The sequence below is a fragment of the Dipodomys spectabilis genome, unplaced genomic scaffold (genome assembly GCF_019054845.1).
Source record: "Dipodomys spectabilis isolate Male_0828 unplaced genomic scaffold, ASM1905484v1 ptg000018l, whole genome shotgun sequence".
Taxonomy (NCBI): Eukaryota; Metazoa; Chordata; class Mammalia; order Rodentia; family Heteromyidae; genus Dipodomys; species Dipodomys spectabilis.
This window is the reverse complement of record NW_024870695.1, coordinates 16,360,825-16,385,415: the sequence shown is the minus strand read 5'-3', so window position 1 is coordinate 16,385,415 and position 24,591 is coordinate 16,360,825. Positions and strand designations below refer to the sequence as shown.

At 49.8% G+C, this 24,591-nt stretch overlaps 1 protein-coding gene across 1 annotated transcript in view; it reads right to left on the bottom strand.

Moving 5' to 3' along the window:
* Positions 1 to 13,727, bottom strand: part of Itga3 (integrin subunit alpha 3) — a 32,935-nt gene extending 19,208 nt beyond the window's left edge. Inside the window, exons 1-4 of the mRNA XM_042673795.1 lie at positions 13,119 to 13,727; positions 5,981 to 6,108; positions 5,628 to 5,707; positions 2,491 to 2,740 (exon numbers count right to left, since the gene is read on the bottom strand). Of these exons, the coding sequence (XP_042529729.1) occupies positions 2,491 to 2,740; positions 5,628 to 5,707; positions 5,981 to 6,108; positions 13,119 to 13,321 (661 nt within the window). The 5' untranslated portion in view covers positions 13,322 to 13,727. The remainder of the gene's footprint in view (positions 1 to 2,490; positions 2,741 to 5,627; positions 5,708 to 5,980; positions 6,109 to 13,118) is intronic.
* Between the last annotated feature and the right edge of the window lie 10,864 nt (positions 13,728 to 24,591).

Genomic DNA, 24,591 nt, shown 5'->3' with positions numbered 1-24,591 from the left:
CCTCCTTAACAATTCTGTGAGGTAGAAAGAGGAGAAAAGTACAACTTGGAGGAACACGAACTTGCTCGTAGTCCTCTGAGAATAGTTCTAGAACATGGCTGGCGTCCTGCCTTCTGGTTTTCTGGGTTTTAGTCCATGCTTAGCCACACTTCATACCATTTTCTCCTAGGTCCTGTCCCCAAAGTCAGGCTGCCTAACCCCTGTACCCAAAGCTGCTGCTGAAGGAAACCAGGATCCCTACCAAGCTGTCGAAGGTCCAGGGAAGTGGAGAACAAAGCCATGGAGTGGAGGGTGGGGGACAGGACAAGGCCTCAGCCTTCCATTAGTCCAGAGTTGTTACTATATCAGACTTCCTATTGGTCAAGAGGACACTGAAGGCTCTCCATCTGTTGGTTCTATGACAATAAGGGCTCAGGAAGGGAGACAGATCGCCATTGCTACAACCTATGTGATGGAGAGGGGCCAGGAGATGGAGGGAGCGTGAGTCATCAGATTCCAGGGTGATGGGTCACGTAATAGTTGAAAGTATGGATCCTGCTAGGCACCAGCACGTCCCTCCTGTAATCCTATCCACACAGGTTGAGCTCAGAGGATCATGGTTCAAAGCTAGCCAGGACAGAAAAGATTCTTATTTCCAATTAATTAGCCAAAAGTAAGGGCCAGAAGAATGGCATAAGTGGGATAACACCAGTGATAAGCAAGTGGAGCAAGAGTGTGAAGAGCTGGGTTTAAGCCTCAGTATCAATGTGTGCATACACACATGCACAAGTATGCACACACATGCATGCAACATGCACATGCACAAACAAACCAAAACCCCAAAAAAATCTCAGGGGTCTTGCAGGGCACTGGTGGTTCAAGCCTGCAATTCTAATTACTTAGGACTACTCAGGAGGCTGAGAATAGAAGGATTATAGTTTGAGGCCAGCCTAGGCAGAAAAGTTCTCAAGACTCAATCTGAAAAATAACCAGCAAAGAAAAAAAAAAAGCAGAGCTGGAGGTATAGCTCAAGTAGAATACTAGTTTAGCAAGCACAAAGCCCTTGAGTTAAAACCCCAGTACTAGGGGCTGGAAAGGTGAGTGCTTGCCTTGCATGCATGAGGCCTTGGGTTCAATTCCTCAGCAACCACATAAGCAGAAAAGCCAGAAGTGGTTCTGTGGTTCAAATGGTAGAGTGATAGCCTAGAGCTGAAGAGCTGAGGGACAGTGCCCAGGCCCAGAGTTCAGGCCCCATGACTGACACACACACACACAAAAAGTAGCACCAAAATAAATACATATATACATATAAAAGAGCTGGCTGTCGGTAACTCACACCATAATCTTAATTATTCAGAAGGTGGAGATATAAGGATCAAGGTTTAAATACAACCTGGACAGAAAAGTCCTTGAGCCTATCTCCCATTAACCACCAAAAAAGCTGGATGTGGAGGTGTGTCTCAAGTAGTAACTTGAATGAATGCCAGCCTTGAGTGTAAAAAAGCTAAATTAGGACAGAACCCAAGCCCTGAGTTCAAGCCCCAGTACCAGCAAAAAAAAAACTGTCAGGCACCCGTGGCTCATCTATAATGCTAGCTCATCAGGAGGCTGAGATCTGAGGATCATGCAGTTTGAAGCCAGCCAGGGCAGAAAAGTCTGTGAAACTCTTATCTCCAATAAACTACTCAGAAAAGCTAGAAGTGAGGGGCTAGTGGTAGCATGCTTGCCCAGCATGCATGAAGCCCTGGATTCGATTCCCCAGCACCACATAAACAACATGCTAGAAGTGGTTCTGTGGCTCAAGTGGTAGAGTGCTAGCTTTGAGCAAAAGAAGCTCAGGGACGGTGTTCAGGCCCTGAGTTTGAGACCCAGAACTAGCAAAAAAAAAAAAAAGCCTTCCTCCAAGGAAATACTCTACAGCTTTTTCTTAACCAACATGAAAAAAAATGTCCACAGCTTTTAAAAAGTGAAAATTAAAAAAAAAAGTATGATTCTATTTGTGATTTTTGTTACTGTTCTTGTTAAGATATCTATCTGTTCTAAAATCTGGAAGATATGACAACACTGACATATGGGATCAGAGAGCTGGGTGGGAGAGAAGGGACAGTTTTTCTCCTTTTACCAAATCCTGCTATATTATTTAATAGTGTACTAGGAACAAGTTTTACTGAACCTGGAGGTTACACTAAAATCAGACTAATCTACTTTCCAATCTAAACTTCCTAACATTGTTGGCCTTCAGCAATTTACTTTCATTGCGTAAAATGGGTATAAGAGATGACTCCTAAAATATATTAGGATTAAGACATTATGTACAAAACCTCTGGTACTTAGAGTGCTTTAACACAGCAGACTGAGGTCACGGACGTTGCTGCTGTTGAGGGCAGTGTGACCTGTCTCTTCTGCCTCCTAAGAATAGATCACCTGAGTGGATTATCTGTGGCTAACTGCAGGGTGGAGGGGGGGGGGGGCTGGGTCCTCTACCCTCCTCCCGTCCTCCACAGTCCCCACCTTTCCAATTGTAGGCTCCTGGGGCACCAAAGTAGACAGTGTTCTGCGTGAAGCCGCCGCTGGTGCCCAGCTGGCACATGCCGGTCTCCAGGTAGTCTGTGTTGCTGTTGCACATTTCATTGTGGTACGTCTGCCACTCATCACTAGAGTCCAGCTCCAGGTCGTTACCCCGCACGTAGCACTTGCCCACCATGCGCCGCTGGTCTTCCAGCCCCGACCACAGCACCTTGGTATAGCGGTGGGCACAGACCTAGGGAACCCCCCAAACCCACAGCCTTAGCTCTGAGCACCACTGGCTGGGCAGGACAGGAGTTGAAAGGGGACTCCAGGCCTCTTTGATTTTTCCTGAGGCAGTAACATCAGCCTGCATTCCCTTAGAGTATTTGAGCATTCATCCCAAAGGTCAGGGCCAGTGTGAGGGAAGCCAGAAAGTATGGATTTGCAAATGGCTTTGAGATCCCAGTGAAAAGAAAGGGGAAGGGATGAGCAAACCAGGGCTTACGATCCTGGCTCTTCGGGAGCTATTTACATAAATTTGGAAACTGCTTCTCTATCCTGCAATGACTTTTTTGTTGGTCGTGGGGCTTGAACTCTGGGCCTGGGCACTGTCTCTCAGCTCTTCAGCTCAAGGCTAGGCTCTATCACTTAAAGCCACAGCACCACTTCCGGTTTTCTAGTGGTTTATTGGAGATAAGTCTCACAGACTTCCTGAGCTGGCTTTGAACTGCATTCCTCAGATCTCCGCCTCCTTACTAGCTAGAATTACAGGCTTGAGCCACCAGCACCTGGCTTTGCAATGACTCTTAATAAAGGATTACTAAATAATAATAATACCAGCATCAATAACACCAGCAGCTAATATTGAGCAATTACTATATGCAAGGTACAATTCTAAGTACTTTCGAGATATATATATATATATATATATATATATATATTTTTTTTTTTTTTTTTTTTTTTTTTTTTTTTTTGGTGGTGCCCATCCTGGGGCTTGAACTCAGAGTCTGAATGTTGTCCCTGAGCTTCTTTTGCTCTATTACTTGAGCCACAGCTCTACTTATGATTTTCTCTGAGAAGTTTATAGGAGATAAGAGTCTCATGGACTGTCCTGCCTGGGTTGACTTTAGACCGAAATCCTCATATCTCAGCCTCCTGAATAGCTAGGATTCCAAGCATGAGCCACCAGCACTGGGTTCCATATTAATTCTTTTAAGCCTGATCACAACCCTATGGTTAGGGACAATTTTGTTGTTGTTGTTTATTTAACTTTTTGTAGTAGCGAGGTTTGAATTCAGCACCTTGTGCTTGTTAGACACTCTACCACTTGAGCCATACTCATAGCTTTTTTTTGCCTTTTGTTTTTGCTTTCTTCCAGAGCCAGCTTTGGACTGTGATCCTCTTACCTACAAGTCTCCTACAGCCAAGATTACAGATGTGAATCATCACATCTGGCTTGTTTGTTGAGATAGGGTCTTGGTAACTTTTTCCTCAGGTTGGCTTTGACCTGTGATCCTTCCAATCTAGTCACAGGTAGCTATGATTATATGTGTAAGCCACTGAGACTGGCTACTTTGTCCATTTTAGATGAGGAAACAAAGGCATGGAGAACTTTAGTAGCTAGCTCTCAAGAATCCAGCCAAGATCCCACATCTAGCCAGAGATAGAGAACACTCTAAACAAGACTAGCTGGTTTCAAGTCTGACCTCTTGTCCTCATAAATGCAAGAAACTACACATGGGATTGAGCACATTGCAGGTACTCGATATATATTTACCAGACAAATCATTGCTTTAGGACTTGGCTGTGGCTCAGTGGTAAAGCACTTGTCTAGCATATACAAGGCCCTGGGTTCAATGTCCAGGACCACAAGGAAAGGAGGAGGGTAAAGTAGATTGAAGTAGGCAAAGTCTAGAAACAGGCTTTTGCCTATGTACTTTTCCTGTCTCCTTCCATATGTGAGTCTACCTAAGGCACAATTGTTTCTAGTGCTAGTACTGTGCTTGGTACATAGCAGGTGCTCACTAAACGTGTGTTACATAAAGGAATTGGGCGTTTAGGTAGCTAACTGCTAAGGACCCAGGGTCTAGATATACAACAGGGCACACAAAGGTATTTCAGTGAACTTATTATGCCAATCTGGGGCTTAGAACAGTATTTAGGCTGGGCACCAGTGGCTCACTCCTGTAATCCTAGCTACTCAAGAGGCTGAGACCTAGAGGATTGAGGTTTGAAGCTAACTTTGTGAAGAAAATTCAAGACTCCATCTCCAACTAACTAGCAAAAAGATCAAGCTGGAGATAAGGCTTAAGTGGTAGAGCACTGTCCAAGCAAAAAAAGATGTCCTAAATTGAAGTTTCAGTCCACCTAAATTAATTAATTAATTAATTAAATAAAGTCTGGGCACGGGTAGCTCACACCTGTAGTCCTAGCTATTCAGAAGGCTGAGATCTGAGGTTTGCAGTTTGAACCCAGCCGGGCAGGAAAGTGTGTGAGACTCTTATCTCCAATGAATCACTAGAAAACCAGAAGTGGAGCTGTGGCTCAAAGTAACAGAGCACTAGCCTTGAGCAAAAGAGTTTAAATATAGTGTCCAGACCCTGAGTTCAAGCCACATGACTGCCCTCCCCCCCAAAAAAGACTGTCTTCAGGAGGTGACAAATAACAGGAGGGAGTAGCCCCCAAACCAAAGCCAGGCAAGCCAGGGTCGGCAGGGCTGTGCCTCTTCCGGCAGCCAGCCTCCCAGGAAGGCGTGCCAGCCAGCACCCAGCCGCCCGGGGCCTTTTCTGCCCTTTCCTCCTCCAAGTTCCCTCTGCTCTTTCCCACGAGTGGTTGGGTATCCCATGAGGGAACCGGGAGGAAGCGAGTTGATTCACACAGGACCCAGGCCATGCCCAGCCTTGACAGAGTACAGACACCACCCCTCCCAGGCATGCAGGGAGGAGGTGGGGGTCCATACAGGCCTGTGGAGACACAGCCGCAGAGCAGAAAGACCACAGCACAGACACATACACATTACACATAGGATCCTTGCTGGTCTCTGTTGAACCATCCCCCCCCCCCACGCCCCTCACTCCATGCTACCCCTGGAAGATCAAGAGAGCTGGGGGGTGGGGTGTTGCTGGTGAGCGTTCACATACCAGGACTCGACCTGCAGGACCTTGGCTGGCCACTGTCACCCCTAGCCACATGTCCTCAATAATGTGATGGTCAGGATCACCTGTGAGCATGGAGGGATTCATGAGTCAGGGCATCTCAGCACATATTCCAGTGCCCCAAGCCTCTAGAGGGCAGGAGTGGGCCCTCTAGGACCCTCTGTCCCAGTGTAGGGAGCCCTCTTCTAATCTCTGCCAACCCCACATGCCTCTACTCTCCTCCAGGATTCCCTCTTCACCGCTGTAATTAGAGCCTTACATCTCTTCCAGGTCATTCTCTCAGTGCCCCATTTGGCCAGGCCTCTAACCCACACTGCTCCCCAGCCCCTTCCCCTCACTTTTCTCTGTGATGTCCATCCGTTCACAGTCATCCTTGAGGGCAGTGAGGGGGCACAGGTACACAGCACCAGTCCGGTTAGTATAGCCATCGGGCACAGCAAGGTCCTGGGGGGCACCAGCCAGAAGTCTGGGGAAAGAAAGGAAGGTAGATGGGCCAGACTCTCCACAGGTCACATGGATTAACTTGCTATTCAACCCACATTTACTGAGCTTTATTTCTGTGTCCAGGCGCTGGGGTTGAAACATAAATGGATGGACCCCTAGCATCTGCCCTCCAGGAGAGGCCAGTAGAGGGGAAGGCAGGCCAAGAAATGGACAGGCCCAGTACTAGTCTCATGAGAAGAGACAAAAGCATGGAGCTAACCAGTCCTGATTCAGGAGAGGCCTGCAGAAGAGGTGCCTAGGCCTGTATCTGAGGATGATAACAAACAGGATGGAGAACTTTAGGCAAAGGTACAGCATGTGCAGGGATCAAGAAGCAGCATGATTCAGGGAGCAGGTCTTCATACAGCTGACGCCCAAGAACATGGAGGTTGCAGGAGGCTTTGAAGGAGCCACAGTGGATCTGAGGCTAAGGATTGTGTCTGGATTTTCAAATGCTTTTGGCCTCTAGATGAAGGCAGACTGGAAGAGGGCAAGATGGAAGGAATCCTGGTACTGGGTTCAAATTCTGATCACAGGAATAGGTTGTCTAGAGTGGAGTCCTTCCTCTTACTGACTTAGATCTAGGAGGCTGGGGCCCCTAAGTGAGCTGGGTGATGTCCACACCCCCCCCACACCCTCACTCCCACCTTGATAAGGCTCACAGGTATGGGATAAGACTGGACACCTGATGCTTTGGACAACATATGGCTCAAAAGTAAAGTTCCCAGAGCCAGGCACCAGTGGCTCACGCCTCTAATCCTAGCTACTCAGGAGGCTGAGATCTGAGGATCACAGTTCAAAGCCAGCCCAGGCAGGAAAGTCCATAAGACTTTTATCTCCAATAAACCACCAGAAAACCAAAAGTGGCTCAAATGAGCTGAAGAGCTGAGAGACAATGCCCAGGCCCAGAGTTCAAGCCCCACTACCAAAAAACGTAAAAGTAAAAGTTCCCAGTGAGTGAGGATGAGCAGGGACTAGAATCCATGTTTGGGGACAATGACACTAAGTTCCTACAACGGTGTTTAGGGCCTGGCCACCTATAAAGTACTGATGATACCAGAAAAACTGGAGCAGGAAGGGTGGAGGTAAGAGCATCAGTCTGGAATACCTCCAGGGACAGTCCCTGAACCATCCCATCAGAAACCCCTGGAATATCTGTGAAAGAGGATAATTTCTCAACTCCACCCCAGGCCAAATAGAGCTAATAGGGTGCACCCCAGTTCAAGAACCCCAGTTCTCCCATGCTACCTTCTTTTCCAAATCACCTTCCTGCCAGAACCCCTTCCTCAGTCCTGAGGGCTCAGCCTCCTGGATGGGCAGGTACCTCCGGGATGTCCTTTCATTCAGCCCTAGCAACGCCATGGCTCTGAGACTCCCGGCTCAGAACCTGGCCTTGGGCTTCCTGCCAGTATGGAAACAGAGCAACGCCACAATGCCACGCCTGCAGCCCTGCCTGGGACCTGTGAGTAAGGGTGGCAGGGAGTGGGGTAGGGCAGGGCCTGGGCATGCTGGGACCTGGGGTACCTCCGCCCACTGGGAGTCAGGAATGCACTGCCTGGGGGTTCTGGGAAGGGGTGGGACCGGTAGACACCTCACCATTTAGACCTCCCCTGGGGAAATAAATGTTCCTAGGAGGAGAAAAATACTGTGAGCACCACAGAAGGTAGCCAGGCCCTGTTAGTCACCTCCTGCCAGGCTGGAGGGTCCTCCAAGGCTGACCACCAGTGGACAACTGCCACCTAGCATGCCTGACAGAGGAGAGAAGGAAGCCAGGGCCCTGACAAAGTAGCATCTCCTACAGGGCGCAGTAGACTATTTCTAGGGTTGCTTCTGCCTCCAACGCAATTTCCTTTCCTTTTCTGAGCCTTGAATGTCCCTTCTGTAAAATGGGAACAGAGGCTGCCCTGCCAGCCATCCAGGCTGTTATTGGAATAAATGGATTCATTCAGTAAAAGGGCTTTCTAACTACAGTCAGGGCCCAGAGGAACGCTGCTGCTCAGGTTTCTTGTGGCTAGTGCTGGCCCTGGCCTGAGCAAGACTCCCTCCAAGGACCCAGAAATTTCTGCCCCAACAGGTTAGACAGAGAGCAGATGGAAGAGGATAGATTACGGCCGTGGTTAGGGAGCAGGGGAAGGAATATAAGTAGGACTTCCATAGCCTGAGGAGATCTGGCAATCACCATGGAGGGAAGGGGAGGGGAATACCGGTGGCTATTCATATTAGGGTGGGAATGCTGAATTAGCTGGAGGTGGAGGTTGGGGTAAAAGGTCCCACCTTGAAGAGATGTAGATTTCAGGGGGTGAAGGAGACCTTGGAGTTGCCCTCCAGTATCCTGCCCACACTGTCAGATAAGAGGTACCTGAAGAGTGGGGGGGTGGTCTCCATGCCTTCCAGCTCTGGGCCTCAGCTAGGAGCAACTGCAAGACCCTCTCCTCCCAGCTTCCTGAGGTACTGAGCAGAGCCAAGCACTAATGGCAATCAAAACTGAAACAAATCCTCAAAGCACCTATAATACTCCCGCCCTTGCCCAGAGCCTTGTGCCCATGGATGGAGATGGGGCAGGGCTAGTGCCCTAATCCCAACTCCACATCCAGGCCTTCCCTCTTCAGAGATTCCACAGGGAGCACCCCCACATACACACATACCCCCTAGAGTATTTTTAGCTCCTACTTGGCCCACTTAGAGGCCCTGTAAGGCCCTCTGGCTCCTAGCCCAGGATCCAATGAGTCTACAGTCAGAAGCTTGCGCGGATTCGGGGAAGGAGGGTGAGCAGAGGGTCAGGCCCAGCTTCTAGCAGTCACAGCCAGGTGTGTGTTATTCACAAACCAAAGATTAGGGAATCCAAGTGGTGGGAGGGGACCCTACTATTATGTAAATTAATGTAACCAATATGCAAATGAGTATCTCCCCTAGCTAACCTGCTGCTGGGTCTTTAGTTCTTTTTCCAAAAGCTGACCACCAATGAATTGGAGAAATGGGAAATGAGACAAGGGATGCCTAGATGGGGCTCTCGGGCCAAGGAAGGCAGGAGAAGGGACCTCTCCTCTCCTGTAGCTAGGCACAGAGCCCACCTGGAGGTGGAGGGGATGAGCAAAATGACCAATGACGGGCTCTAAAACTGCCAGCTCCTCTCCCTTGCATTTGGCCAGCCAGAAAGGCTCTCCTGGTCTCTGGGAAAAGCTCTTCCTTGCCCTGCCCCAGGGCTCCTCCTGGACAGTTCAACGCTAATGGAATAGCAGAGTAGAAAGCAGCAGCAAAATGATAGGAAAAGGCTGGGGAATGGGGCCCTGGAGAGAGTTCAGGGCACCAGGCTGGCTGACCCCCAAAAAGCAAAAAGCCCCAGGGGATGGTGGGGTGGGGTGATGCTCAAAGAAGAATTCTGTTTCCCACTTTCATCTCAGCGAGGTATGGAGTGGTTCCCGTGAGGATTCCCCTCACAAGGCCTTACTCCTGCTCCCCTCCCATGCCAGGCCAGGAAGAGGAGGAGATCTGCTCCAACCCGGGGGTGGGGGTGGGAGTTCAGTTCTTGGATGCCTGGATACCAGCTCTGTGCCAGCCCTGCTGCCTGAATTAGCCACCTTCCCAGAGGCAGCTCCCATGGCGGCCAAAACTGTAGCCCTCATCATCCTCCCTACTCCTTCTTGGGCTGCCCACCCAGCCCCCTCTTCCCCTGGGGACTCAGCCTTAGAACCAGAGCAACAAGAGAAGGACAGGGGGAAAAGGTTTTGGTAGAAGCTCTGATATGAAGAATAAGGTTGTTTTCCTCATTTCTTCTCCCTTTAATATTAGCTGTTTAGTATTCTTTCCATATTTGACCTCCAAGGGCATTGTGTCATCGAACGTCAGTGCCCCATATTGCAATGGATATCCACGTCTTCCTTGAGCTCTGACCAAGCCCCTTTTGCTACTGCTTTTTCTGCAAAGTAAGCCTTCTCTACCTCCTATCATTTTAGCCCCTTGGCCTAGACTGGTCGTGGCAACAGCCAGAAGAAAAGGATTCATTGCAATGTAGGCCTTCCACCTATAGCCCCAGCTGCTGGCACAAGCCATGAAGGCTGCCACGCACCCACCCTGACCAGGGAGCACCTTTCCGAAGGGCTCTCCTACCTCAGGCATGACCTCATTTCCATGAGCCACAGCTACTTCTGTGCCAGGCTTCCCAGACATCCTCAATTGCAGGCAAGGATGAAAGGGAGAAGGAAGCCCTCCTAGTCTACAAGGTCAGACCAGGAAGAAAGGACTGAGCAGGTGCAGAGGGTGTGGTCAGTAACCTCTCCCGTGGCAATAGTCTGCCTCTCTCCAGGAGGCCCTTCTGCCCCAAAGCATGCAGTCCTCCCTGCTTCTCACACACTTCCAGAGACTGAGAGTTTGAGGCCTGGGTTGTGAGTGGGGAACCCCAATCCAGACATGAAAGTAATAGCACAGCAGAGAGTATCCACCTTGCATTTTTAACCATTTCTAAGGCAGAGTCTTCTTTGAAAACACCAAAGCTATGTTCTCCCTCCCTCTGCCCGCCACCGAACACACAAATAAACACTTTTATGGTTACTTTTAGGGGTCCCTGCATATCCTGAAAATATCCTGCAAACTCCAGATCAGGTACCTACTCATGGACTTGGAAGATCACAGAATACCAGGCTGCAGCTTGACTTACTAGTTTCCTAGAGCTGTGTACACAGACAGCTGCTCACATCTGGCTACTCAGCCGGTTGCAGCAAAGCCCAGCTGGTGCAGATGGCTCTCCCAAAAGGCCAGGGGGCCAGACTCAGTGAAATGAGAAGATAAGCAAGATATAGAAGCACTCCTGGGCAAGACTGAAGATAGCCAATGAGGGGATACCACAGAAATTCTGTCTAGAACCACCTGCTCTCAGAAGGTCCCTCGTTTTAGCACCTCTCTCCTTTTTGTTTGGCCATCTTGAGTAGGGTCCTTGGGAGGAGGTACATCACATCCTGGCCTCAGCCTGAGAGCCTTCCAATGCTCCTTGGAGAAGTAGGCACACACAGAGCACTTTCCATACACTATCTCATTAAAGCCCTACCAACATCCAGTCAAGACCTGTTGTACCCAGGTGAGGGGGTGCACACCTGCGATCCTAGCACTCCAGAGGCAGAGGCAGGAGGTGTTTGAGGCCAGGCTAGGCTCATAACAAGATCCTGTCTCAAAGAAAAAGAACAGAAACAACAACAAAAAGGACTGTTGTTTCCCTTGCCTGGACATGGAAGGATACCTAAGCTCAGGTATCAAGGACATTTCCAAGATCGGACACTGGCAATGGGAATGGCTAAGCCTCTTCCCCCTCCATAATGCCAAGTTGCTTCTCATAGGCCCCCAAAGATAGGAATGAATGTATAAGTCCAGGTTCTACCCCTTGCGGGGGGGCGGGGGGAAGGTGAGGTGGGGGAGAGGGTGGAGACCTGGAAAGAAGCTAGCAGAGTGGGGGAGGGATTGCAGATTTTTTTTAAAAAACTCTTTCTAGTCTGATCTCCTTTTTAGTGAGTTACTTTATGTCCAGAAGATTCCCCATTGAAAGATTTGAAAACTGTGTACTGAGCTAGGATAGAAAAGATACTGCTCTATGATTGTGTATCAGGTCCTCTGAAAAAATAAAGGTTGGCCAAAGCCAGCCCACAGCTGTTGGGCCAAGGTGAGAAGGGTGTGGTGACCCTCCCTTCTGCAGAAAAGTCAGATGGAGTGGAGACTAAGTCCAGGCAGGTAAACTGGACAGGGGCTGGGCTAGCAAAGCAGGGCCCAAGGCTGAAGTAGTTTGGACTTTAAACATTCCAGACTTCCTCAGGTTTCTGCAGGCCCCAGTTAGAGCAGGAAAAGTTTACAACACACCCTTAACCTGACCATGGTCTTCAAGTTCAGTGAAGTCAGAGGCCAGGGAGGGGCAGATGACTGGCATGGCACCCAATGAAAGAGGAAGAAGGTGCTTCTCCTGGGAGAGCTCACCTCTTCCATCCCCCCCCCCCCCAGCTGCCAACCTCAGCATACTGAACACATACAGAGAAACCTCTGGTGGACATGGTCATCTGGGGTATGGGAAGGGGCAGGCAGTTGGGTGCCATCTTTCCCCTCCTCCCCTCTGCCTAGCTCTTCCTGCACCTTCTCCTAGCAGTTCTTATGAAGGAAAGCAGAAGCAAGAGAAAAAACAACAACAACAATAACAAAACCAACAACACTATTTCCCTCTTCAAACCAAAACAAACACACTCAGAGTCAACATGAATCTGTGGAATGCAGCAAAGATGTCTGGTGGGAGAGAGAGCGCTGCTTGGGGGTGGGCGATGGAGACCAAGCCTGAGGGCTGCACTTCCTCTGTCCCCTACTGTCCTTTCCTCTAAGGGATAGAGGGAGGGGGAGAAAGAGACAGACAGACAGACAGAGACAGAGAGAGACAGAGAGAGGAAGAGAGAGAGAGAGAGAGAGAGCACCTTTGGAGAACTCCAAAATGCCCAGACTCCCGCAATCACCCACTCCACCACGCCAAGCACTTAAGAAGCCGTCCAGTCTCATTCTGCAGAGGGTGTGGCTGAAGTGGCCACAGACTAAATATGAGGTGTAATGGACTTAAATGCATACGCTCGCAGCGTCTGCCCCGGTAGAGGGTCTGAGAGATGTTGTTTATCTGGCAGTTCGTTCCAGCTAGCGGCCCCCGGTGAAGAGAAGAGCCTAATGCTAGATCCTGGGTTCACCGGGTGCTCAGGCAACTGAGACCTCCCCTCCCTACCCCACCCCACTTCCGCTGGCAGGAGAGATCTCAAAGAGCCCAGCCGCAGGCGTCTGACAGGTCCTGGTCGGGTCAGTACTTGCCGATGCCAGCCCCGGCAGTCAATCGGAGGGGGCTGCCTGGGTACCCGCCCTCCGGTTAGTCCTGGCCCTCACCAGGGCCAGCCGCAGCAGGCCTGGAAGCCAGCGGGGCCCAGGACTCCGGCGCCCCGGCACACACCCTCTCTCCCACTTCACCCCTCCCCAGCCAGCCTGACTTACAGGTAGCGCTGCTGCCGCTCCGTCTGCCGATGGAGGGCGACCGAGTAACCGAAGAGGCTCTTCGGATTCCCGGCCTTCACCACCAGGAATCGGGTGTCCAGGTTGAAGGCGCAGGCTACCCGGCCGCCGGCAGCCACCATCAAAGCCAGCGCGCAGAGCATGGGGCGCGGGGCGCGGGGCGCGCGGCGGGGGCCGGGGCCCATGGCTGAGAGCCGGAGCTCGCCCGCGCCCGGGCCACGCCGGGGAGGGCGCCGAGCTCCGAGGGGTGATGACCGGTTCACCTGCTCCGGGCTGCTCCTGAGGACACCCAAGCTCCTGCAGGGCTGATCAGTTTCTCCTCTCTCCCCACCCCCTAGTCCAGGTCGGGTCCACCTCTACTCTGGGTCTGCGGCCTCCGATCCCCTAGCCAAGGTCCGGGAGTGGATTTTCTCGCCTGTCCCGCAGCCGGATCACCGTACCCCGCCTCGTGTTCCCCCCTGCTGGTCCTGGCCGCGCCCCCTCGGCCGCGCTACCCGCCAGGGATCCCGACTAAGCGGCGGATCTGAGCAGGCAGACCGGTAGACCGCAAGGAGGAGGGGAAGGAGAGGTTCCCCTCCCCACCCCACCCCCGCCGCCCGGGCGCGCGCCCCGCCTCCCCACGCCCAACCCCGCACCTCCCCACCTTGCGCGCCCAGCCCGAACTCCGCTTTCCTTCCGGGGAAAGAGAAAAGGTCCCGGGCTGGGCCGCCGCCTCTTAAAGGGGCAGCATCGCCCCTCCCTCCTCATCCTTCCTACCCCGGCTCCGCCCTCACCCCCAGACACCTGTCGAGATACCCTACAGGCTTGAATTTCTTCTCCCCGCCTCCTCCTGCTTCTCTCGGGGAGCTTGTCCTCCCCAGCAAGATGGATAGCATGGGTGACGTTGGGGGTGGGATCTGTTCAGCCGAGTTTTGTTTTTTTGGTTTTTGTTTTTTTTCTTTTTTTTCCTGCGGCTGCTACTACTGCCGGAAAGCCGGTTCCTGGTGCGGTCACCATCCATCCCGGCTGGACACACCCGGTGTGGGAGCTTAGGAGAAGCGTTGTCCGCGCGCGCGCGCGCGCGCGCAGCGCTGGGGAGTCCCTCAGAGGTGGCTGGAAATCTCTGGGCGGTTTTTCCTCTCACTCAGCCCCTTCCCAGTCTTTGTGAAGATTTAATTCTCCTGCTCACCACCCACACCCATCCAGATCCGAGCTGGGACTGACTCCTCAACAAACCCAGACCGATAGTTAGAGGTGTGTAATAACCACACGTCACTAACTGTAATTAGCAAAGGACATTTCCCCTAAGGGATGCGACTTGTGGCGCTGAGCTGGGCTCGGACTGCGCCCTTTTCTCATCCACTTCTGCCTGTCCGCAGCAGAATCCCAGGGGGTCTTCTCTCCCTCCCAGGCCCTGCTGAGTTTTGGAGACTGGGCCCAGACGCCAGTCCTTGAAAGGTGCATAAATGCACAGAGCAAGGTGGAGAAGTGTGGGCGCGCAGACGACTCAAACTGAAAGAAAACTTCAAACGGGCACTGCATAATTGGAGTCTAACTCAGATTTCCCTTATTGCAGCACACGAACCTCTTTGCCCCTGGACATATTATCTACAGGTTCTCTTAAGAAGAAAACCATCATTTATTAAACACATACTAAGTGCTTTACAAATATTAAATCCTAACATCAATCGTTGAGTAGTCATCTCTTTTAGGATGGGGAAATTGAGGCTCAGGGAAGTTAAGCCACTTGGCTAAAGCCACAAAGTGAGGATTTTAATCCTGTGTTATCTAATCCTGGAGTCCTTAATCATAGAGGCTAATATTTTTTTTCTTTTTGTGCCAATCCTGGGGCATCAGCTGAGTGTAGTGTCTGAGCTTTTCTGCTCAAGGTTAATGACTGGAGCCACACCTCCACTTTCCAGATTTTTTAGTGCTTAATTGGAGATGAGAATCACAGGGACTTTCCTGTCCAGGCTGCTTTGGAACCTTGATCCTCAGATCTCAGCCTCCTGAGTAGCTAGGATTATAGGTATGAGCCATCAGCACCCAGCTTGCTAATAATTATCTTTTTTTTTTTTTTGGGGGGGAGTCCAGTCATGGGGCCTGAACTCTGGGCCTGGGTGCTGTCCCTCAGCTCTTCAGCTCAAGGCTAGCGCTCTACCACTTGAGCCACAGTGCCACTTCGGCTTTTTTCTTTTTTCTTATGTGGTGCTAAGGAATCAAACCCAGGGCCTCAGGCATGCAAGGCAAGCGCTCTACCACTGAGCCACCTTCCCAGCCCTAATAATTATCTTTTGAACAACACTTCAGGCAAATCCTGATGCTTGGTGAGACCTGAAGTTTGTACAATTTGGCATTCTCTTTAAGGAATGAAATAAAGAATTATTGGGGCCGGGTACCAGTGGCTCACACCTAAAATCCCTAGCTTCTCAGGAGGCTGAAATCTGAGGATCGCAGTTCAAAGCCAGTCTGGGCAGGGAAGTCCATGAGATGCTTATCTCCAATAAACCACTAGAAAACTGGAAGTGGTGCTGTGGCTCAAGCAGTAGAGCACTCACCTTAAGCTGAGGAGCGCAGGGACAGAACCCAGGTTCAGAGTTCAAGCCTCACAACCAACAACAACAACAACAAAGAATTATTAGGATGGGGCTGTTCCTTTGGGAATTGCCCTTAGTACTGGCTTTGCTTCCTCTTCCCATTTGTGGGGCTTTTTTTTTTTTGGTTGGTCATGGGGCTCAAACTCTGGGCTTGGATGCTGTCCCTGTGCTCTTCAGCTCAGTGAGCACTCTACCACTTAAGGTAGCCATGAGCCACCTGTGCCAGGCAGGCATAATTCTAAAAAGAAATCTCACCTAAAGGAACTAAGTGCTAAATATTTCTTCAGAACCTAGAGTGTCTGGTACCCTCCTTACTCTGTAAGTAGGGCATATCAACTAGCCTGAAGCATGTAAATTGCTGTATGGTTTAACTTGTAGGAACTTGATAGATCTGTTTTAAGAAAATTCAGACTTAGTCCCAGGAGTTCAAGGTGAATTGTGATGTTTCGATCAGAGGAAAAAACAGGAGTCATATGCCCCAAATAAGACCCTACTCAGCATATATTCTTCCTGTCCTCTCGTACCTCTTTTCCCTCCTTATAAAAGTCCTCCCTATAAAAGTCCTCTATAGCCCAGAGACCCCGAAGGGGGAAGGCAGCTCATATAATCCTAGCGCTGAGATCTGAGGCTCTCCATTCAAAGCTATCTCCTATAGAAAAGTCTGTGAGACTCTTATTTCCAATTAACCACCAATAAGCTGGAAGTGGAGGGATGTGTGGCTCAAGTGGTAGAGCACCAGCCTTGAGTGCAAAAGCTAAGAGAGAACACAAGAACTCTGAATATAACCTCAATGTACTGGAACGCACACACACAGTCCTTTATGCCCCCTCTTCCCCACCAACCTCCAAATTGAAACATTCTTGATTCCTTCCTACCGTTTTGGTCTCCTGAATATTGACTTTTTTTTCCCCTATGGAGCTCAGATTGGCCTCTGAATATTGGCTTTTGAGCAGCAAATAGCATAGACCATAATCCAGTAACATTAGGAGCATAAGATTAGATAGAATCAGAGCCTAGGAAGGCAATCCAGCCTGACTTGACAATTTACAAATTGTGGCATGTGCAGACTGATTTCATCCTTCAGGCTTCCAGTGAGGTCAAGATTATCATCTTCATTTGCCTGATGAAGGATCTAAGTAAGCCTCAGGAGGTTGCCTGGATGTCCAAGGCTGTGCAGTATGATTTATAGGAGGGAGGCTGAAATAGGACTGGACCACTGACCACAGCTGTGTCTTTAAGAGACAAACTCTAGGCAGATGTTGTTCAGACAGGCAGACACACCTAAACAAAAGCAGCTGTGATAACAGTTCTCTCTGTAGCGTTTGGGGAGAGGACACTTGTCCCTGGCTGCCTTACTTGTCCCTGGCTGCCCTTAGAACAGCACTTGTTTCTGAGCTGTGGCTCCCAAAGTTATTCAGCCTCTCAAGGTCTGCCTTGGGGTCCAGAGCCACCAATGTCTGTGATCAGAAGACATCTGGGGTCAAGGAACAGGAAGCTGGGCAAAAGTTGAACAATCCTTTGCCCTCTTGGTAGCTCCAGGGTCCTCCATGTTGTTCCTGGAGAAGAGAAGACAGCCAGATCCAGGAGGGCAGGGATTCAGAATGGACACTTGGTGAGGAGACAGGTTCCTACCAAAATAGCTTTGAGTGCTGTGATGACACATGGGGGCCATGCCAGGCCTTATCTCTTTGGCCATCCCAAACAGGAATTACCAGCATGTCCGATTGGGAGACTGGGGAGAGGAAAGGGATGAGGGATGGCTTTTCCAGGCCAGGGGAGTGTCCACAGGGAATGTAGGAGCCAGAGCTGAGCCACTGTTAAGTGGGAGGGCCCAGCTAAAGAATGTGGGGGAGAGGGCCTGAGGGTGGAAGATGTGGAGACTGCAGGGTTTGAGCCAAAGAGCTGGAGAAACAGAAATCCCAAGTTCCTGCTCCAGGCTGAAATCCATTGCTAAAAGCCATATGATCATGCACAGCCTCATCTCATCCTGAGGACTTTATCACTGTCATCACTTTGCTGCAGACAATGGACCCACCTAGAAACCCAGGCTAAGAAACAAAGGCATGTTAGTAGTCAGTAACAGTGAAAGGAGAGGCTCAACTTTGGCCGTCCCTCTTCTCCTAATTCCCCAAGCTGATAAGAAAACCTGGTGGTGTGTTCCTTGGCATCTAGGGTTGGGGGGAGATTCATGAGCCCCTTTCTCCCATGATCGCTCAGCCACAACCACAAAAAGTTAAACTCAGGCCAACCTCCTTCCTGGCTCTCTAGAGTCATTTGGGAGCTGTTGTCAGAGACTACAATGGTATAAATAAATGTTAAGCCTTTTCTTTTCCCTGGTGGAGTATGCATGTCATCATCTTAATACCCAAACAAAACTTGTTATGGGGGCCCCTCGGCCTCTGCAGGTGATCAAAACTATGTATTCCCAGGGAGGATTCCAAGAGGAGGAGGAGGAGAAGGAGGAGGAGGTCAGAGACAAGGGGAATAGACAAGACTGGGCTGGGGAGCCTTAGAGAGAAGAAAGACAGGGCCCTGTTTGGGGTGAAGTTTTTCCCAGCTGGATCAGTGACAATGTATTCCATAAAGATGGCTTCAGTTCATGGAGTGCTTGTTTGCCCCAGTGAGGGAAATGTAGTCCCAGGGAGCTGATGGAGGTATTACAAGAGCACTCCAGGGTGCGCAATGGCCAGAGTGGGCCTCTTACACTCAGTGCAGGCTCTGTTGGCTTCTTTTTTTTTGTCGGTCGTGGGGCTTGAACTCTGGGCCTGGGCGCTGTCCCTCAGCTCTTCAGCTCAAGGCCGAGCGCTCTACCACTTGAGCTACAGCGCCACTTCCGGTTTTCTGGTGGTTTATTGGAGATAGGAGTCTCACGGTCTCTCCTGCCCGGGCTGGCTTTGAACCGGATCCTCAGATCTCAGCCTCCTGAGTAGCTAGGATTACAGGCGTGAGCCACCAGCGCCCGGCTCTGTTGGCTTCTTACCTTAGATAAGTTATCTCTGGCTCCTCGGTTCCCCATCGGTGAAATGAGAAGTTCGGAGAGAAGCCCTCTTTAGGTGCCAATCAAATGAAAAAGCTGCAGAAAACCGTCCTTATGCTTCGATCACCATCTGGTGTGGTTCAAGCTTCCCATATCTGTTGAACTAAGTGGGTCAAATCCTAAGACTCAGGTTTTTAGCTCTGACTTTTATTGAAAATGTAAATTACTGGGAGAGAAGGAAGGAAGAAGGGAGGGAGGAGCAGCTAAGCATGAATGGGTTTATCAGATTTTCTTCTCCACTGACCCAAATGCAGCCTAGCCCCAGACACTTCCCAGTTTCAGCATCCCTAGGCTTAGAGACCTACCAGTCACCAGGACAGAATCCCCTCCCCACTCAGGGGTATCGGGAATGAGTAAGGCCTCTTCCAAGAAGCTGGAGTTTCTTCTGGGCCTCACATTTTGGACACTCAAATTTAAAAGGTTAAATTCACATCATCTTGTGCTTTAGAGTAGACAAGAGAGCTGTCAGAAAGAACATTCTGGCCTGGCGCTGTTGACTCATACCTGTAATCTTAACTACTCAGGATCTCCTTTTGAAGCCAGCCTGGGCAGAAAAGTCACCATGTACTTTTAACTACCAAAAACAAAACAAGTGGAGGTGTGGCTCAAGTGGTAGAGCACCAACCTTAAATGGAAAAAGAAAAAAAACAAAGCAAGAGTGTGAAGCCTTGAGTTCAAGCTGTAATACTCACACACACACACACACACACACACACACACACAAGGGTGGGGTGGTGGGGAGAAGAGAAAAGAAAAGAAATAAAAGAACATTCAGGTTGCAGCATGAACTTGACATTGTCAGGACAAACAGGGAGAGAGGCCAGGCAAGGGGCACTGCCATAACTGGGGCCAGGGGTGAGGTGGGCTGAGCAGAGCAGGGGTGAGGGAGTGTGCATGAGTCAGAAAGCCCTTCAGCTGATTTGACTTAGACTGCAGGAACAACCATAGTGAGGGGTGCAGGAAGGGAAGCACAGAGGGCTTCTGGCCATTAATGGGCAGCAGCCCTTTGGACTTGGTGAATAAGCCCTAAACATCAGAAACTTCCTACCAGCTGACCCCTCTGTCTCCATCATTCTTCCATGCCCTTTCCAGGGTCCCTTCCTACTGCCAAGGTCTTACTTACACTTACCTGGTCAGTTCTCAGCTCCTGATTCAAGGGGGCTCTGCAGCATTCTTTATTCAAGTCAAAGTGGTTCCTTTGGGGGGGGGAGCAGGTTTAGGGTCTTAACTTTCTTGGGAGGAGCCTCCTCCTCCTCTCCCTTCCCCTTCCCCTTCCCCTTCCCCTCTCCATCTCCCTCCCCCACCTCCTCCCTCTACCCTCCTCCGGCTCCTCTTCCTCCTCCTTGTTGCTGTTATTGTTAGTGGTCTGTGGCTTGAACTCTGGGCCTGGGTGCTGTCCCTAAGCTCTTCAGCTCAAGTCTAGCATTGTACCACTTTGAGCCACAATGTCACTTCCAGCTTTCTGGTGGTTAATTGCAGATAAGAGTTTCATGGAGCAGGGCGCTGGTGACTCACACCTACAATCCTAGCTACTCAGGAGGCTGAGATCTGAGGATTGTGGTTCAAAGCCAGCCCATGCAGGAAAGTCTGTGAAACTCTTATCTCCAATAAACAACCAGAAAACGAAGGGGTGCTATAGCTCAAGTGGCAGAGCGCTAGCCTTGAGCTGAAGAGCTGAGGGACAGCGCCCAACCAAGGAGTTCAAGCCCCATGACCAACAAAAAAAAAAAAGAGTTTCATGGACTTTGCTGCCTGGGCTGGCTTTGAATCATGATCCTCAGATCTCAGCCTCCTGAGAAACTAGGATTATAGGTGTGAGGCAACAGCGGGTAGAGAGCTCCTTCATGAATATTAATGATACACATGTCTATGCACGCTGTCTCTTATGCATTCACACCTGTTTGCTATGTGGTATGTCTCTGAATATTTTGTCATTACGGAGAGTCAATATTTACTGAGCACCTCCCATGGACCAGCACTGTATGTATGTTACCTTCTAATAACTTCAGGAGGCAGAAATGTTTTCCAGTGTATAGTTGGAAATACTGAGAAGCCCAAGGTGCATGAAGTGTGAGCATTTCCCCTGATGAGGCTGGCACCAACCCTCAGGGCTGATTCCACACTTCTGTCCTTTCCTCCAAAGTGGGTGCCTCAGGTACTGAGTTTGAGAAGTATGTATGTCCATTTGCCAGCAGCCTTGTCCAGTGGGCAGGGCCAGTAAGTCCCTAGGGAGTAACTGGGTGAATAGATGACAGTGACTTGTGCTTTGGTTTGGCAATTCATTAGAGGCCAAGGTCATAAAGAATTACCAATTGCTGAGGTAGGGGTGGGGGGGCTGGCTAAGGCTTGAACTCAGAGCTTGGGCCCTGTCCCTGACTTTCTTTTGCTCAAGGCTAGTGCTCTACCACTTAGACACAGCACCACTTCCTGCTATGTTTTGCTACTTTAGTAGAGATAAGAGTCTCACATGGGCTGGGAAGGTGGCTCAGTGGTAGAGCGCTTGCCTTGCAAGCCTGAGGCCCTGGGTTGGATTCCTCAGCATCACATAAGCAAAAAGAAAAAAGCCCAAAGTGGCGCTGTGGATCAAGTGGTAGAGCGCTAGCCTTGAGCTGAAGAGCTGAGGGACAGCGCCCAGGCCCAGAGTTCAGGCCCCATGACTGGACCTCCAAAAAAAAAAAAAGTCACAGACTTTCTTGCCCAGGCTGGCTTCGAACCTCCATCCTTAGATCTCAGTCTCCTGATAGCTAGTGAAATAAGGTAAACATAATGAGGCATTCAGTAGCATAATAGGAGCCATGATGGTGCTAAAAAGCCAGGGCAGGGGTCATGATAATGCTGGGAAGCCATGGCAAGAAACTGATAGACAAACTTATAAAAGTCCCTAAAAAGAAGAACTTAGGACAAGAGGTAGTCTGTGGGCAGCGGATTCTATTCTGCGAGGTGGGCCTGGCGCCTACTTTTTTTCCCCCGACAACCGGATATTTAGCTTCTGTATTCTGCTTTTGTATTTTGCTTGACTTGCAAAACATAGGAGAATTAGAAAGATTCATTTACATGACCTCCCCCCCTCCCATTTTGGGGTATAAAATCCCCTGCTTGTTGCTATTTGGGGCTGCTTCTGGGCTAGTAGTAGTCCCCGTTGGTTATAATTGGCTATTGACAAATTTCTTTTTTTTTTTTTTTTTGTCGGTTGTAGGGCCTAAACTCTGGGCCTAGGCACTGTCCATCAGCTCTTCAGCTCAAGGCTAGCGCTCTACCACTTGAGCCACAGCGCCACTTCTAGCCTTTTTTGCTTATGTGGTGCTGAGGAATTGAACTCAGAGCCTCATGCATGCAAAGCAAGCACTCTGCCACTGAGCCACCTTCCCAGCCCTGACACATTTCTTTTCACTAATAAATTTCCTTATAATCAAGATTGGGTTTTTGAGTCGGTGGTCTGTATTCTGGGGACTTTTCAACTTGTTGCACTAGGATTACAGGTATAAGCCACTGGCACTTGGCTAATTGCTAAGTTTTGTTTCTTGCCTGATTTCCTTCCTTCCTTCCTTCCTTCCTTTCTTCCTTCTTACCTTCCTTCCTACCTTCCTACCTTCCTTCCTTTCTTCCTGTCTTCCTTCCTTCGTGGGCTCTTTTGCTCAAGGCTAGCAGTTGAGCCACAGCACCACTTCCAGTATTCTGGTACTTAATTGGAGATAAGAGTCTCACAGACTTTCCTGTCTGGGCTGGCTTTGAACCATGATCCTCAGATCTCAGCTTCCTGAGTAGCTAGGATTATAGGTGTGAGCCACCACTTTCTTTGCAATTTGATACTAATGAATTTTGAGATAGATATGCCATACTGTAACAGTTCAATATGAACTGTTCCTTCCAGACTCATTACTGTATCTTGGTTCTCAGCTGGTGATGCTATTTTGGAAGATGCTGGACTCTTTAGGAAGTGCAGCCTCACTGGAGAAAGTAGGCCTTGGGTCTGGCATTGGAGCCTATATCATGCCCAGCCCCTTCATGTCTCTCTCCTGCCTGTCTGCCATGATGTTTCATCTTACCACACCCCAGGAACAATGGAACCTAGTGACCATGGACTGGAACTATGAACTGAAATAAATCTTTCCTCCTTTAAATTGTTTCATTGTCACAGCGATGGAAAACTGTGAAAAACTGACTGACTGCTCACAAAATAGAAATCAACACCAAAACACCAAAGTGGGAAATCCTGTCTCTGCTGTATCTTCCTGATAAGTAAAATTACCCTATTCACTTTTAAAAATATTTATTTAGAAACAGGAGCTGCCTGTGTTGTATGGCTCAAAAATCCTCCTATACCAGCCTCCCAAGTGCTGGCATTATAAGTGTGTGCCACCACATCCAGCTACCACTGACTCTTAGCAACAAGTCTCAATCTGTGCTCTTCCAGCTTGCAACCTTGTGGATACATCTTTGGAATACAGTCCCTGTTGGGAAAACTTCAGTCACTGAGACTCAGGGCACTTCAGACTGATCTGCGGGCATTGTTCAGCTTCTTTACTCGAGGGGCTCTCTTGGTTGGAAGCCTAGAGCTCCCCTCTTCAACTTCACCCCACTTAGACAATCTGTGCACCACTGATTGCTCCTTCTCAGTGTTCTGGGCCATCCCTCCCCAGTTACTGCCTTGCTTTCTGCTGCTTCCCTGCCTGTGCCTCTCTCCCTGTACCTGCCCATAGAGGGCTTCCTACAGCTTTCTTCTAAACCCCCCATTGGCTTCCCCTTCTGTTTGTTTTTCTTTTTTGTTTGTTTGTTTTGCCACTCCTGGAGCTTGAATTCAGGGCCTGGGCACTGTCCCTGAACTTCTCTTTGCTCAAGGCTAGTACTCTACCACTTGAGCCACAGTAGCACTTCAGGCTTCTTCTGTGTATATGGTACTGAGGACTTGAACCCAGGGCTTCATGCATGCTAGGCAAGTAATCTACCACTAAGCCAAAATTCCCAGCCCTCCCCTTCTGTTTGGACACAGGGATCTCTTTGAGCCAGCCCCAATCACCTTCTTTTGTGTGTGTGTGCCAGTACTAGGGCTTGAACTCAGGGTCTGGGCACTGTCCCTCAGCTTTCTTACTCAAGTCTAGCACTCTGCCACTTGAGTCACAGCTCTGCTTCCAGCTCTTTGGTGATTAGTTGAAGATTAGAATCTCAAGATTTTCCTGCTCCTGCTGGCTTCAAACCTTGACCTTCAGATCTCAGTCTCCTGAGTAGCTAGCATTAGAGGCATGAGGCCCTTACTACTTTTCTGTCTTACCCCACCCCACTACATCCTCTTACTTCTTCTTCTTCCTCATGTAGGAGCCCCTTGCCTACAGTTCCCCAACAGAACTTCTACGCTTCCTGCCCCCAACCTTCAGCCCTCCTTCTACCAGGCATCCTGGGGACCAGTGGGGGACTGTTCCTTTGTCCCCAGTCCTCTTTTCCTTATTCTTCCAAAAGCCACAGCTTAGAAGTCAGACTTACCTGGCCCCTTCTATTTCGCCAACCTCCCCCTTTATCTCATGGAATGCTCCTCTTGTGAGCAAAGACTATAACATCTTTGGTGTTTTGTATGGCTCTCTGGACGGCAGCAATGATCTATTCATCTTACCCTATGATTGATTGATTCTAGGATTTTGAACTCAGGACCTCAAGTTTGCTAAGCAAGCAATCTCGCCCCTGAGCCATACCTCCAGCCCTGATTTTTGCTGGTTATTTTTGAGATAAGATCTCATTTCCTGCCGAGGAGTGATCCTGGCATGATCCTCCACTATTAGGCTTCCTGGTGGCTAGGATAACATCTAGTTTGTCATGGAGAAGGGGATTGGAGAATTTTTTGTCTTCCCAG